General features: G+C 49.4%; 2 protein-coding genes across 2 annotated transcripts in view; both read left to right on the top strand.

Annotated features, from left to right (window-relative positions):
- Positions 1–4,570: 4,570 nt before the first annotated feature.
- LOC115029210 (syncytin-B) lies at positions 4,571–8,458 on the top strand. Its single transcript, XM_029468695.1, has 3 exons — positions 4,571–4,812; positions 5,573–5,769; positions 5,918–8,458. The coding sequence occupies exon 3, from the start codon at positions 6,072–6,074 to the stop codon at positions 7,926–7,928; it is 1,857 nt and encodes a 618-aa protein (XP_029324555.1). The 5' UTR covers positions 4,571–4,812; positions 5,573–5,769; positions 5,918–6,071; the 3' UTR covers positions 7,929–8,458.
- A 5,105-nt stretch (positions 8,459–13,563) lies between these two features.
- Positions 13,564–15,712, top strand: part of Slc25a37 (solute carrier family 25 member 37) — a 43,508-nt gene continuing 41,359 nt past the window's right edge. The window contains exon 1 of the mRNA XM_021182559.2: positions 13,564–13,939. Within this exon, the coding sequence (XP_021038218.1) occupies positions 13,730–13,939 (210 nt within the window). The 5' untranslated portion in view covers positions 13,564–13,729. The remainder of the gene's footprint in view (positions 13,940–15,712) is intronic.

Below are 15,712 nucleotides of genomic sequence, written 5' to 3'. Positions count from 1 at the left end.
GGGCACATTTAGTTCCTCTGTTTCTCTTCTACAACTACCCCAACCTGTAAGCAGAGAGGAGACTCTCTGGTTTCTTAGAGACCTCAAACTAGGTGGAGAGTTTTCCTGGCACTGTATTGCTGCTCTCCCTCTGGATCTGTCTCTTACCAAGCAGAGTCGCTGGGTTGCAGGGGCCCTCCTGCGTTTTTCTTGCTTCTTGGTGAAAAAAGCCTCCTTTCTTACTTCTCTCTGTCATGGGCCACCAGTCCTCTAAAACTTACCTAGCCACTTGCCTTTGACACCTCTACTCACACAGTTATCAAGCTGTGACTAAAAGGTTCTGTTAAGTCACCGTGTCTTGTGTCTTACTGTGCTATTGTCCTGGCCAAAGTACCCCTTGGACAAAGGCCTACCTTTGGCCAGAGGAAAGCATGCTTGACTGTCATATTCAAAAGAACCTTGAAAATTTTCTCCAGCCCAATGGAAAATGGGCCAATCCCTCTCAGCCTTTGTGAGTCTTGTGCTCCAACTTTGGGGTCTTTCTGGTCTGACTGCACAGGTTCCCTGAGTCTTATTCCTCTCTTCTCAAATACCCTCTTGATTTGCCTCTCTCCTTGGGCTTTCATCCTGGAGATGTGACTTCTCACCTGTCACTGTCTCACTTCTAATGACAGCACTCCACCCCCCCTCCACTCCCCGTGGCTCTCCTCCTCCCAACCTTCTCTGAGGAGACCACCCTCCCCAGGCTGGCCACTAATGTTTAAACTACCAACCTTCCCTCCCAAGCCTCTTTGTCTCTCCCTGCCTTCCCTGCCTCACACCCGTTCTCTTCAACAGCTCCTCCTTGACAAGGCTCACTCCATTCTTCTGCTCTGTGAGGTCGCCTTCTGTGAAGGCCTCATGCTTGTCCACATTCCCTTTTATGTCACACGTAAAACAGAAATGTGTTTGAACCCCCTTTTCTCCAGTCCAATGCCTATCACAAAGGATGTCAATATCTTACCTGGTCCTTTGACCTGACCCGACCCAACATGACATAATCACCTTGAGATCCAGCTCATGGCAGCTCTATGCACACACCAACTCTCCTCATTTCCAGGCTAGGGATTATAACCCCGTTAGTGCTGGGGCAGTTTCAGACACCCACTGGACTTGCCATGCAATTCAGATTAATTCCTACATGACTGCATGGCTTCCTGCAAGAATGAAAAAGGCTGCCCTTAAGGCAGTCACTTATGACAAAAACCAAAGACTTTTTCTCAGGGAGCTGATGAAAATCCAGCTTTCTTTTGCTTACCCAAAACCATGACCAAACACACGGGCTTGAGCCCTGATAGGAGATTCTATCTCTACCTTTATTTTATCTCTCTCTTGGTACCCGTACTAGGAAAGAACTCCAACTATTAGAGAAATGGCCCCCATGCCCTCAAAGGAACTTCACAAAATAGCCTTTAAGGTCTTTAAATAACAGAGAGGAATCTCTTAAACTCGAACACATGAACAAGATCAGGCAGAATACCAAATGCTGGCAGTAGCCTAACTCCAGGGTTCATCACAGGATAACTCAAAACAGGGGCGTGACTCCCTCCCCACTCAGGGCTAGACCCATCCAGGGCCTGCTTTAAATGTGCTCAAAGGGGCCACTGAGCCAAGAACCTGCCTGGCCTACAACTGATGCTCACACCTGCGCCCATGAGAGCAAAGGGAGAAAAGGACGATAGCAAGACAACAAGACACCGCATCCCAGTCAGGAGACTCAAGCTCTGTGAATTTTCGAAGAGTGACCACCGAGGGCAAGTGACTGGACCCCTAGAGGTACAGCTTCCAAATCTCATTCACTCATTCCGGGGAACATTGGCTGTAGCTGGTAAGGTTATTTCTTTTTTATTTCATACAAGAGTGACTTGTTCAGTTTTACCAGAATTTGCTGGATCTGTATGGGGGACCCCTTCCTCTTTGATGGGGGTGAAAGTCATTCCCACTTAAGGCTGAACAGACTCCTCAGTGACTATGTGACCTTTTGGGTTATCTCTTTCCCTGCTCCCAGTTGTCAGACCACTCTCCTGGGACATGGCATTCTGAAAAAGCTCCATGCCTCTCTTATCTTTCCATCACTGAGTCCCTTCAAAGCAACGTCTTCCTTAGTACTTAGCCATCAGAACTTACTGGGACCCAGGACATCTTCACTGCTCTTTATTCTCCACTCATCCTCTGATCTGGGATTCTGCCTACCACACAGCTGCTACCCTGCAAACCTCCTGATTAAATTCTGGGACCCTCTGGGTTTTTGTCTGTTTTGTTGTTGCTGTTGTTTTGTATGCAAGTCTCAATACCTTCTTACCCCAAACTGGCCTCAAGGAACTTAAACCTATAATTATCTGAGGCCTTAAAGCCTATGTATGTTTTAGGACTTATCAACTCTCCCCCCCCCCGCCCCCCGCGCCCCCCCCCCCCAGCGCTCTTGTTCTGGCATTCTGGAAGCCAGGTGCCTCTTGTCATCTAGTCCAACCCTTGTCTGATTAACCCAGCTGTAAATTTCTTTCCCCTTGGTCATCCTCCATCCTTACACCCACCTATCCCACATCTCCCTTCCACTGTCATTGCCCAGGCCTGGATTTCATGGATGCTTTACTATCAGTCTTTGCCTGTCTTTGTTAAGACCTTCCTGCATTCACTTGGACAGACTCTGACCTCCAAATGTCCACTCAGACAACCCTGATGCCCTTCCCCAAGGATTGTGTAATACCCCTCATCTCTTTGACCTGGAAGTCCTCCTCATGATCTGCTAGTCCCAAACTCTTCCCTGCACACGTCAACATGAAGACAGCTGCCTTCTCTGCAGACCCTCATCTGGCCCATCTCTACAGCACATCTCCATCTTCCTTAACTTCTTAGCTGATACCCGGGGATACCCAGATAGTCTTCTTCCAGGTAACCTACCCTGGCTTGTTGTAACTGCCCCCACCCCATTCCACTGGCATATCTCAAAGCTGCAAGACTGTAATTCAGGACACAACTCCATCCATCAGAAGACAAAAAAAAAAAAAAAAAAAAAAAACCCTAAAAAACAAAACAAAACAAAACAACCAAACAAAACCAACAACAAAATTAAATGGGAATCTTCTCTCCTTTCTGAGCCTAGTGGGCTAGCCTTTTTTTTTTTTTGTATGGGTTTCTAACTTTGGGGTCTTAGCCAAACCAATTTATCAAACTACTTGTACTACTCTCCTGGAACCTCTGAACCTTTCTTTTTTTTATTTTTATTTATTTTTTTTATTTTATATTTTTGGTTTTTTGAGACAGGGTTTCTCTGTAGCCCTGGCTGTCCTGGAACTCACTTTGTAGTCCAGGCTGGCCTTGAACTTAGAAATGTGCTTGCCTCTGTCTCCCAAGTGCTGGGATTAAAAGCATGTGCCACCACGCCCGGCTACTCTGAACCTTTCCAAATCCATTCATCCTACTTTCTCTAAACTTAAAGAGATCCTTCTAGCTGCTTCTGCACCTCCTCAAACCTCTTGTTCTGTTTGTACACTTAGCCTTAGGTCTCTTACGTCAATTTTATGGAGAAACATGCCAAAGAAGTAGCCCACCTGACTAAACAATTAGACTCAGTAGCAAAGGGTTGGCACTTTTGCTTAAAGACATCCAGAAACTCCTGTCTTAATGATACAAGCTGTCAGAGTCACGCTCTGACTCATTACTGTACTGTACTGTATTGTACTGTACTGTAGTGCACTGTGCTGCAGAGACGGGCCAGATGAGGGTCTGCAGAGAAGAAGGTTGTCTACGTTTTGACGTGTGCAGGGAGGAGTTTGGGACTAGCAGATCATGAGGAGGACTTCCAGGTCAAAGAGATGAGGGGTATTACACACAATCCTTGGGGAAGGGCCGTCAGGGATGTCTGAGTAGACATTTGAGGTCAGAGTCTGTCCAAGTGAATGCAGGAAGGTCTTGACAAAGACAGGCGAAGAGGGATAGCTCATCACTTGTCTCCGCCTGCAACAGTCTCCTTGGGATCATAAGTTGCCGATCCATTTTCTTTCCCTCTCAAGTTCAATAGACATAGACACTCTTTTTATCTCTCCACCTCTGCCAGCCACTTTTCAAAGGTATGAAGCTCTTGATCCAGCCACCCTACTCCCCCTTGAGGACTCCCACTTTTGCACTGATCCCCTGACTCTTTGCTCCCCACTTTTATTCACCTGTCAGATGCTCTCATTGCTGAGGCCTCTAACTGGGTCATTGGCGGGACCTCTTTTTCAAGGATTTATTTTTATTATCTGTAATTGTGTGTAGGTGTGTGTGTGTGTGTGTGTGTGTGTGTACAGGTGCCCATGGAGGCCTGAGGCATTAGATCCTCTACAGGTGGAGTTTCAGATGGCTATGAGCCACCTGACATGGGGTCTGGGAACTGAACCCTGGGCCTTTGGAAGAGCAGCAAGTGCTCTTGGCCATTGAGCCAGCACCATGGGAGGAGCTCTTTTAAAGAATCCCATCCAATTGCAGGTTGTGACACTGTCACAGATGATACTACTGAAGAAGTTCAATCTTTCTCTTCCCCTTCCTACCACCTCATAGCAAGCAGAAGTCATTGCTCTTCTCTGGCACTCGAATTAGCATGAAAATGAAGGCTAACAGCTACCCCAATTCCAAATTCCTAATTCTTGTGCCACAATTTCTAAGAGAGAGAGGCTGTCCGCACTCCTCAGAGCACTGCTATCATTCATGACAAAGACCTTCAAGCTGCCTGGCTGTCTCTGGCTGCAGCAATCCTCTACTGCACAGGCCAGATAGCCAAAGGCAACTCTTGCAGCTGACACCCTCATTAAACAGGTAACACTGGTCTCCACCCTGCATACTTCCAGTCCTCTGGAGTCTGCTCACCCAGAGCCTGCCTTTTTTTGTTGTTGTTCACTTTCTCATCTTTCCAGTCCTTGTTCCTTTCCAACCTATTCACCTCCCATGTGTGTATGTCTGGTGGGGGGGGGGGGATGGGTCAAGCCATCCTCAAAGACTCTTGGGAATCCCATCACCCCCTTTTCTGTTCAAGAATGGGCCCTCCTTTCCACCCTACATGATGTGGGATGTCAGCTTCTGCTCACCTTATCCAAGACCTATCTCTACTCCCCAGACTTGTCACAGACCTTCCACACCATGCCCCCTTCTTCACTCACCAAGCCCCAGGACATCTGCTGGGACAGAACTAGCAGATGGACTTCCCCCACATGCTGTCTTCTCGGTGTCTGCTTTGCTGGTTGACACTCTTCCAGGGCAGGCAGAGGCTTTCCCGACTAAGTCTGAGAGGACACAGAGGCTGCTCAGATCTTTCTATTTCAAATCACCCCTTGCTTTGGTCTGTTTTCATCTCCACTGTCTGACAATGGACCTGTGTGTGTGTGTGTTTTATTTCTAAAGTAACTCAACCCTTGACTACCTCCTTAGGCATCAAACCCTGGTTTCACATTCCCTATAGACCTCAGTCCTCAGGACTGACGGACCATGGTAATGCCTTTCTCAACACTTAGCTCGTGGTTGACATCAAACTGTCCTGGTCAGCTCTTCTACTGTTCTCTCTGTCTTTCTTTTTTTTCAGGTTCTCTCCAGGAAAGCCCGTTGATCTCAGCCTCCTAGGGCTCAAGCACAGCTGGTCCGTCACCACCTTCTCACTGGCACCTCATTCCCATTTCTGGATGCATGGACTGCTTCACATCTTACCACCTTCTGCCTTCATTTGGCTCACAAACACCTTCCTAAACTCATCCTGAGTCTTCCGGAAAGGGGTCTGCCCAGGTCACTGTGACCACCCCAGCAGTAGCAAAGGTAAAGGAATCTCTCATTGGCTGCACTACTCTGAGCTCCAAAGGGCTCCAGACACTAACTCAAAAACTCTTAATCCTGTTTGATGACCCTTCCCCTATCTATGTTTCTTCTTTCCCAGGTCTGACCTCTCACCTCATAACCTGAGAGTCTGCAGCCACCCTGTCTTTACCAGCCACCTTTGAACACCCCGACCGAGCAAGTTTCAGGACTCAAGGATCCACGCGACCAACTTCCCGGCACCCCGCACTACTGCTGGCCATTCCCAAAGCACCATGACAGGCTTTTGGGTCCTCTGTTTCGTCCTTTTCCCCTCCTCCTTATCCTATCCGGAAAGCTGGATGCCCCTTGTAAACCTCACTCACCACATCCTACGTGATACCAACTCTTCCCTGGTTTCCAACTGTTGGGTCTGCTTGTCCACCCAAACCCAGCGGTCCTTAGCAGTCCCAGCCCCTCTGTCCATTTGGACAGACACACCCATGAAACTTCATCTGACCTACTCAGTCAGGCCCTTCTCTGGCTCCTTTTCCATTAGCGACATTGAAAGACGCCTCCGTCTCTTCCGCCCACTGACTGCCTCCTATTCTTTCCACAATCCTGACAGAAGGGCGATTGCTTTTCTTCAACTTGTCAGCTCAACAGGCATATTTCGGATCATCACCCGGATAACCTCTGTGATATATCCCCATAAGGACCGTTTCTTCGAATCTGCCCAACGCCCTCTCTGGGGACCACTCTTTACTGAGACCGTTCTCAGGTCGCAGGCCCCACTCTGCATATCCCGCTTTTTCAAGGTCTCAGCATATGCCACTTTTGTAGGCAACCTCTCTGCCTCTCTCTGCAACTACACCATGCATATTTCACCTTCTACCAGTCATGAAAACCTAGATCTTTCCACCACCCATACGTTCAAACAGGCAATGAAAAGACCGGATGCCAAATGGAAAAACCCGCTCCGTTTTTCTGGGCCCCCCTCCCTCATCTTCTCGAAGCCGGCTTACTATCCCTGCCCAACAGACATCAAACACTGCCATACCTCTCCGGCCACTCCCTGGATGCACTGTCCTCAGGCTCCCTTCGGCACCTGCTATAACCTCACTTTATTTGAACCAGACAACTCAACCCACCCTGTTACCATGTCAGTGAACCCTACCCACTTCAAGGTCAAACTTCAGGGGCACAGAGACCCCTATCCTCTCTCCCATTACCAGCCCCTCACGGGAGCTGTCCTGTCTGGACAATATTCAGTCTGGGAGAATGAGATCACTGTCCAAGAAAACTGGGACATCACCTCCAACATTTTCTCACATCTTCTCAGCTTCTCATATGCCTTCTGCCTCAACTCTTCAGGCGTTTTCTTCCTCTGCGGAACATCGACTTACATCTGCCTCCCAGCCAATTGGTCCGGTGTCTGTACCCTGGTCTTCCAATACCCGGATATTGAACTCCTCCCCAATAACCAAACGGTGCCTGTCCCCCTTTTTGCTTCAGTTCTTTCCTCAGACTCAGCTCTTCGCCCAAAGAGGTCCCCTCATCTCCTTCCCTTCCTTGCAGGCCTGGGTATCTCTTCTGCCCTTGGTACGGGGATAGCTGGCTTGGCCACCTCGACTCTCTATTTCCAACAGCTTTCTAAGGTTCTTTCAGAAACCTTGGAAGAAATAGCTGCCTCAATCACTACCCTCCAGAACCAAATAGACTCGCTCGCAGGTGTTGTTCTACAAAACCGCCGAGCTCTGGACCTCATCACTGCTGAGAAAGGGGGCACTTGTCTCTTCCTCCAGGAAGAGTGCTGCTTCTACGTAAACCAGTCTGGAATAGTCCGGGACGCGGCAAGAAAACTCCAAGAACGAGCATCTGAACTCGGCCAGCATTCTGACTCTTGGGGACAGTGGCCTGACCTTGGACACTGGTTGCCCTGGCTGACTCCCTTTCTGGGACCTCTTCTCTTCCTCTTCTTCCTACTGACATTTGGGTCTTGTCTTCTGAACTGCCTAACCCGTTTTGTGTCCCAGAGACTTGGCTCCTTTGTCCAAGACACTGCCAAAAGGCATGTGGACAGCATCCTTCAAAATTTCCAATATAAAAAACTGCCCCAAGACTCCTCAGATGAGGACACCATTCCTACATAACAGGAAGAAGTTGAGAGAGCACCAAGTATACCCTCCCTTCTACCCAGTTAATAGAATCCAAGTCGGGAGAGTTAGTTACGGCCTCATGTTTGTATCAGGGTTAATTCCAGAAACTATAGTAATTTGGCATCCAGAAATTTTCTTATTTTTCTAGATCTGAGTTCCTTCTGCCTTATCAGTAGCCCCCATCTCAGACGTGGCCTCTGGAGTTGTTTCTCATCACCTGACATTCTTTAATCCATCACTCACCTTACTGCTTTGCTACTCTTAGCAATGGCCAAAGAAGGAATGTTTTCAGTGCTCTGCCTGTAGGTGGAGAGTGGGCTCTCTTATACAGAGATCTCTGCTCCCAGGCCTCTGCTGCCAGGGAGTGGCTTGTTCCTCCGTTGTCTTTCTTGCTTTCTGACCTCATACGAAGAACATTGAGGTGGCAGGGAGCTTCCAGAAGCTGGAAGGGGGCCAGCAAGGATTCTCTATGACAGCTTTGAGAGAGAGAGAGGGAGGGAGGGAGGGAGAGAGAGAGAGAGAGAGAGAGAGAGAGAGAGAGAGAGAGAGAGAATTATTCCCTTAACCTTAGACTGTACCCTTCAGAAGATATTATAAATATGTAGTTTCAAGCTGTCAGCATAGCCACACTTTGGTACTGCAGACCCAAGACTCACGAATCAACTCTGATCCGTAGATGTGGTAGGATATTTAGGTGGAGCTCTTCCGGAGCACATGAACAAGGTGTGAAGAGCATAGGTTGGGGTAGGATGTACGACTGAGCTGGGCCTGGTAACTGGATGGGCAAGAGGAACACAGGGAAGGGAGGGAAGGAGAGGAAGGAGAAGTCAAGGGATGAAAGAGTGGACGGCGAGAGAGGATTCCAGAGGTAAGAGCAAGACGTTCATGCTGGAGATGTTACCAGAGTTGTTCGGGGCAGAGCTGGGACCCTGGCAGCCATAACAAGCTAGGCTTGACCACCTGTCCTCAACAAGCCAATCATTGTCACACTTAATAGTGGAAAAAAAAACACTTATCCAATGTGGCCACACTGGAAAAAAGAAGGAAGAAGTCTATGGAACCCCTCTCTCACCAAGTCCACGCTCTGGGTCCTGACATGAGGTTTGGGTTTAAATAGGAAGCAAGAGGCAGGCATAAGGAAGCAGAGCTGTCCAAGACCCCGCCCCTCCTACCATCATTGTTCCAGTCTGGTGTCTTCTGCAAGGGACGGTCTGACCCATGGTCAGAGTTGTGTGTAATCTCTTCCCCAGAGGAAAGCTCCTCCTAGCAGGCCCCAGCCTTCTCCAATTCCAGATGGAATTCTCAACTCTAACCCCTGCCTGTCACCTCCTGCATTCACAGAAAGCCCAGTAAACCGAGGTAGTTCTGTCCCACCTCTTAATTTGTCTCTGTGTCTTATTCTGTGTCCTGGGGAAAGTTATCTCCAAGGGAAACTTATCCCACAGGTCAAGAGTCTATAAACAGTACTGTCCTTGGAAAAGCAAGGGATTCTGGGATTAGAAGGACAGATATGTGCAGTTGTGAGGACTGGATATGTTTAGAGGTGCTTGTGGTCTCTCATATATATACTTGAGTTAAAATTAGCTGGCACATGCATGCTCTCATTCTCAATGTACTGGTGTGTTTTGTTTATTATGTGGTTATGTATCCATGGCCAGAGCCTTCAAAAGAAGTAGGCCAATCCAGAGGCCAGAGCCCCATTGTAAATGGGGGAACCAGAGCTGGCACAGGCCTCTGAGCCAAAGTTAGAGGCTGTGCACCCTGCATGCTCAGTAACTTCCTCTTTCTAAGCTAAGCTTGGCTTCCAGTTGACCTGAGGCAGATGGCATGCTGACATCTTCGGGCCTTCAACAGTCAGGAACTTAATGCAAGACTCCAGCAGAATCAGCAGCCTGTGTCTCTGAACCTGACCCTGGAGAGAATATCATCACCTCAGCAGCCAGTCTTTTGTTCCTGAATTTCTGGGCTCCTGTCTTTCAAAGAAAAAGCAGCTTTCCCCTGTGCAGGGTGTGTCTAAAACACAGGGTTCTAGAACTGGAATGTGGACCTTGTCCCAACAGGCCTTCCTCCGGAAGTGGGGGTGGGGTGGGGGCAGGGCTGACTGCTGAATTGCCATGGCCAGGAGCGAGTCCTCCACCATCGGGCCCTTCTACTGCTATGCATGGCATTGTTGGAGGCGTGGAGAGCCAACTCCAGGCTAGGCCTCCGAGGGTAATTCACAGATGCACACAGCCAAGATGGTTTCTCAAGGAAAACAGTTAACTCTCTCACATCCCTGAGGGTCAGGGATCAAGAGGCCATATATAACACTACCGTGAAGGGATTGGGAGGCTGCCATCAAAGACTCCCAACAAGCATATGTCTGGTGGCCAGCCACTGCAATGCTATTGCCCAGGGAAGCCACTATCCTCCCCAACACACCGACCCTCCTGTCTGCAGCCTTCTCAGCAAGAGAACAGCGAGCAGTAGAAGACAGCTCTGGTTGCACTTGTGCTTTCTGGATATCTCCAGTTCTATCTATTGGCAGAGCAGCACATCTAGAGCCCTGGCTGCAAGCATGTCTTAGAAATGTGGCCCCTGCAATACACTGAGTGTGACACAGACATTGAGCACACAGTCCACCCTAGAGAGAGGTAGAAAAAAAGGCTGAGCACTTGTTGCAAACCCAACACAAATCTGCAGTTGGGCCTGACTTGAATTCTTTTCATGTTTTGATTTTTTTTTAATATTTATTTTTGTATGTATTTCACATAGAAGTACTGTATTTAGATAATTTCCCCTTCTCCTCCCTCCAACTCTTGAGTTCTTTGCTACACATACTCCTCAAATTCATGGCCTCTGCTTCCTCTTTTTTTTTTTTAAACAAAAGATTTACTTATCTGTGTGTTTTATGTATCCTGGTGCTTTGTCTTTGTGTACATCAGAATACCAGAGAAGGACATCAGATCCTGTTGTAGGGAGCTGTGGGTTGCACGTGAGTCCTGGGAAGCTAACTTAGGGCCTGTGGAAGAGCATCCAGGACTCGTCACCACTGAGTCATCTCCTAGCCCCTGGCCTCTTATTCTTTATTATTGTTACACATATACAAATGCATTTATAAATACATCCTGCTGAGATAACTGAGTGTTGCTCATAGGTGGTTAGGAATGACCTCTTGGGATTGGGTAGCCTATCAGGGGGCTCATCCCAGGAGAAGACTAATTCTTGGTTTCCTAGCAACTATTCATTGCCTGTCGTTCTCCATCTAGGGGTGGAGCCTTGTGAGAATTCCCCCACCCATGCGGTCATGTCTATAGGTGCTGTCATTTTTCAGGTCTTGTTTCGTCCACAACATGGTTGCCATTCCCTGGGTGCTGATTCCCTGTCATATAGAAGACACGGTCCCCCAGCAGATGTTCTGGTCCTCTGGTTTTGATAATCTTTCTGTCCCCTCTGCCTCTATGTTATGTGAACCTTAGGAGCTGGGGTTGGGTTGTAGATGTATCAGTTAGGGTTTGGTTCCCCGTGGTCCGTGGTCTGTTGTTCTTTGCAGTTTGACAAGCTGTGGCTTTCTGTAACCGTCTCTGTCTGCTTCAAGGGGAAGCTTCTTTGATGAGGGGGTGAGAGTTACACCATAATGATTTATTTTTTTAAAGAAAAATCTAAAAAATCTTCTGACTCCAAAGATTATAGTCGTATTCACATTTGTAAGAACCTTTAATTTAAAAAAAAATTAATTTCAAAGTTTCCAAGAATAGTCACTGATACGTTGAATCCCTTCCACCAATGCCATAGTTGCCAACCTCAGATGGCTTCCCATCCACGAGCATGTGGCATCTAAGTCCTTTTATTTTTAAATTACAGAAATAATGTATTAACTGAAACCTGAAAAAAAAATTAGTTGCCTGTAATCCCATTACTAGCTCAAGTTGTTTCACTTTTCTTTCTGTACACAGACATGTTCTGTGTGTAATGGCCCCAGAGTTGTGCTTTCCTTTCCTGACCCAGCTGTGTATGAGTCATTTCCTCTGTGATTGCCTAATAGAACCACAGTTTTTATGGGGTGTGTAATATTTCACCCAATACACATTGTTTCTTCATTTCCCCCCTTACGGAATATTTAGACAGTTTGTAAGTATTTGCTACTACAAACAATGCTTTCAAAAAAGCTTTATGTGTGTATCTTGGGTCTTCATGTCCCAAATCCAGAAGTGGGACGGGGGGGGGTCCATATGTATTGAAGACTTTCATTTTTGTATGTATGAGACAGAGTCTCACACTGAGCTCAGGATGGTCTGGAACCCACTGCACAACACAAACTGGCCTCACACTAGTTGTAATCCCCTGGCCTCAGATTCTTGGTTGCTGGTATACATCCTGTGAATATCAACAACTTCTGATCAACAGTTTTTAAAACACCACCTTTGTCAAAAGTGGAGCTTTGTTTCTGTCACCTATGTTAGACAGTGACCTGATATCTACTTTCATAGTCCCAGGATTCACCTGGAAGCTACTAGGACAGCTACAAACACTGGAAAACGGTGCCCTTGCCCTCCACACCTTTATCATCTTCTGCTGAATCCCCAAGGGCTGCTTGAGATAGCTAACCTGACGCTTGGCAGGCACAGTGTCTTCAGGATCCTTCCTAGCCCCGCATATTTCATTGCCCAGCCTTGCTGCTCAGAAGTCTTTACATAATCGAAGGAGGCCCTGGCACTGTCCTCAGCCCTGGGATAATGTCCTAAATGCATCCAAGGACAGAGCAGCCCACAAACAGGCAGACCTCTGCGTTTTGATTTCTAGTTTTAATCGCAGATGGAGCAAGGCAATACTAAGTTAAAATAAAGCATCCCGGACTCCAATTCATTGAAGGGCTCGGCAGGGATGGTTTTAAAAGAACAGCTTTAGAAGATAGGCAGTGTTGCAAAGCTTTGTTCAGTTCACTTGAGCACTCTTGCTGTGATATCAGCTAAAGATCTTACAAACCCCAAGTAATGTCCCAGGGAGCTGCTTAGTGAAGGGTTCTGCTCCTGCCACGATTGTCTTGGTCTATCCAGGACAGGGTGGACTTGAATCTTCAGAGAACAAGAGCAGCATACACTTAGCCCTTCGTTGTTTTCAGAAGAGAAACACACTTCCCAATCTCCAAGATTCTCCCAAGCGAAGTTGACTAGAAGCGGGGACCTTGAGTGTTAACTGTTCATTCCCTGGAATGGGCCCTAGCAGAGCACAAAACGGGCACATATCCGAGTGTATCCTCAATTCTAGATTCCTACAACCACTCCATCGTCCAACCACTCTGCTTCATAATTGACATTCCCAGTAACAGACCTCACCTCCTACCAGATCCCCAGCCTTCGGAATGCTAAAGCTGGTTGATTAGTGTCTGCAAAACTACCGATTCTGGGGACAGCCCCTTCTCCCGCTCTTGCAGCTCTGCGCATATCCCTTCTGCTGACTCTCCCCAGGGACCTGACTGTCCCTTGCAGATGGTCACCACCCTCTAGGTAGTACAACTTCCCGGGACACCCCAATGACTGCTCTCGCCCCCGTCCGGTTGCTTGGAAATGTGCAGCGGGCAGCGACGTCACACAGAGAGGTGGGTGCCCTCTGCCCGGCGCACCAATAGCGCGGCCACGGCCGGCCTCTTCTTCTCCAGCTATTGGTGCTTCTGGCCGCTCGGCTCCACCCCAGCCCGCCATGGCGTCAGCCGCCGCAACCCGGGGGAGGAGGTTCCCACTTTAAGAAGTGAAGTTTTCCTCCCCCTCCCCCTCCTGCCCACCTCCTGCCGCCTCCCGCGCCCCGCGGGGCCGCGGATGGAGCTCCGCCGTGGCGGCGTGGGGAACCAGGCTGCGGGCCGGAGGATGGATGGGGACTGCCGCGATGGCGGCTGCGGCAGCAAGGACGCCGGGTCGGAGGACTACGAGAACCTACCGACCAGCGCCTCGGTGTCCACCCACATGACAGCGGGAGCGATGGCCGGGATTCTGGAGCACTCCATCATGTACCCGGTGGACTCCGTGAAGGTGAGGCGCGCGGAGAACTGTGGGGGAAAGGAGCCGGAGAGCAGTCGCAGCAGCGCGCGCGTTTGCATCCCGCGCAGTTCCAGCCTGGGGCAGAGCCACGAAGCCACGCTGCCGGTTCCCCGGGGCGCGGCGACAGGCCAGGGCTCTCTCCCGGATTGGCTGCGTGCAGCCAGGGCTCCGGGAAAGCGCACCATGTCGCTCCTTCCGCGATGTCCCGGGGGAGTGCCCCCAGATTCCGCAAGGGAGTCTTGCACTTCTGTCTCTGTCGTGGTTGTGGGGGACAAGTGGTGAGCACTCAGTGCGCGGAGGTGGCTGTGGCTCTGAGCCGTCCGATCGCGCGGGCGCTGCACGTGCGCGGCTTCTGAGGGAGCTGGTGGCCGGGAAGCGCTTGCCGCGCTCCTCCGAGAAACGTACTCCCCTCCCTTCCCCCCGGCCGCGCGCCCTCTGGCCCCGGCGCGTGCCTGCTGCTCTGGGGTGGCTTAGGGTCTGGGGAAGAGCCAGGGACGCCGTTTCGCCGATTCCCCAGGCTCCGGTCAGCTCTTTGGGGGGCATACTGGATCAGCGACACTCCATGTGACACCTCCCTTCCCACCCAGTTCTACTAGAAGACAGTGGGACATCCAGGGATCTTTGCTGTCTTTCGCTTGCTGCGAGGTGGACCTGCAGACTTGTACTGTACAGCAGTGGGTTGTGTAATAGGCTTCCAGTTTGACCTGGTCATTTCCCCCAGGTAGTTTCGCATGCGCTTCTGTCAAGAGGCAGCTTGAACAGGTGAGGTTTGTTAGAGCAAGAACTGCCTGTGTTGGACCTAGAGAGGCCCCGCGAGAGATGCAGGAAGTAATACCTGTACTGACATTGCACCTTTAGAGCTGGAATACAGGGCGAGACAACCCTGGGAGTTAACATGAATAAGCCCGAGGGGCAAGGAGGAGAGCGGAGAAGCTTCCTCTGACTCTTAGCCTCTTGAATTCTGGGCAGCTACAGCTCCACTATGCTTTGGGGAACTTGGGGGCCTCACTAAGTGGCAGTTATTTTGTAAGGCAGGGTGCCAGGCCTGCACACATGAAACAGTACCTTACTGCAGATGCGGGCCCCACCTGAGCAGGTATGAGTATCTGGGTTTTCTCAGAGCTGGCAGTCAGCGGCTGGACAGGCCAAGTCCAGTGAACAGGATGCTGGGCCTAAGGCAAGGCCTGTCTTCTAGCTCACTGCCAGACCCGAGTCATCTTCACCTCTGTCCCTCCACTGTCCTAGTGGGCAATCATGCAGTGTTCCTTTGCCTGCCACTGTTGAGTGAGGAGGGGGGAACTGATTTTTGATTTTAAAATCACCTTAGAAGGAGCCTGGACACATGCTAGATCGCATTAATACAGGAGAAGATGGATCAAATGTAAGGACATTTTCTACGGTCTAATGCATCTTGGTTAGAGACAGGGGAAAGTCAGGAGCTATTAATGTGAACTGGTCACAGACCTGGAGATGACCTTCCACCTGTGAGGCCTGCTGTTCCTTAGCCATGAGTTCTGGTTCCTATCCCCTTAGCTGACTTTGAAGGTTAGAAACAATTATTGATGCCTCTTGATTTATTTGACAGTCCAGGCATGCCTTTCCCCTTTGTAAGTAACACACATTGTGTTTAGTTCCCCCACACTCTCCCTACCTGTTTGGATTCAGACTTGCTTCTGTGCTTAGTCTTTTCCAAAAATTTTCCATCTGTGGATAGACAAATATAGGCTATTAGTGTGTGTGTGTGTGTGTGTGTGTGTGTGTGTG

This window comes from Mus caroli, chromosome 14 (assembly GCF_900094665.2).
Source record: "Mus caroli chromosome 14, CAROLI_EIJ_v1.1, whole genome shotgun sequence".
NCBI classification, from domain to species: Eukaryota; Metazoa; Chordata; class Mammalia; order Rodentia; family Muridae; genus Mus; species Mus caroli.
This window is presented reverse-complemented; position numbering and strand designations above follow the sequence as displayed.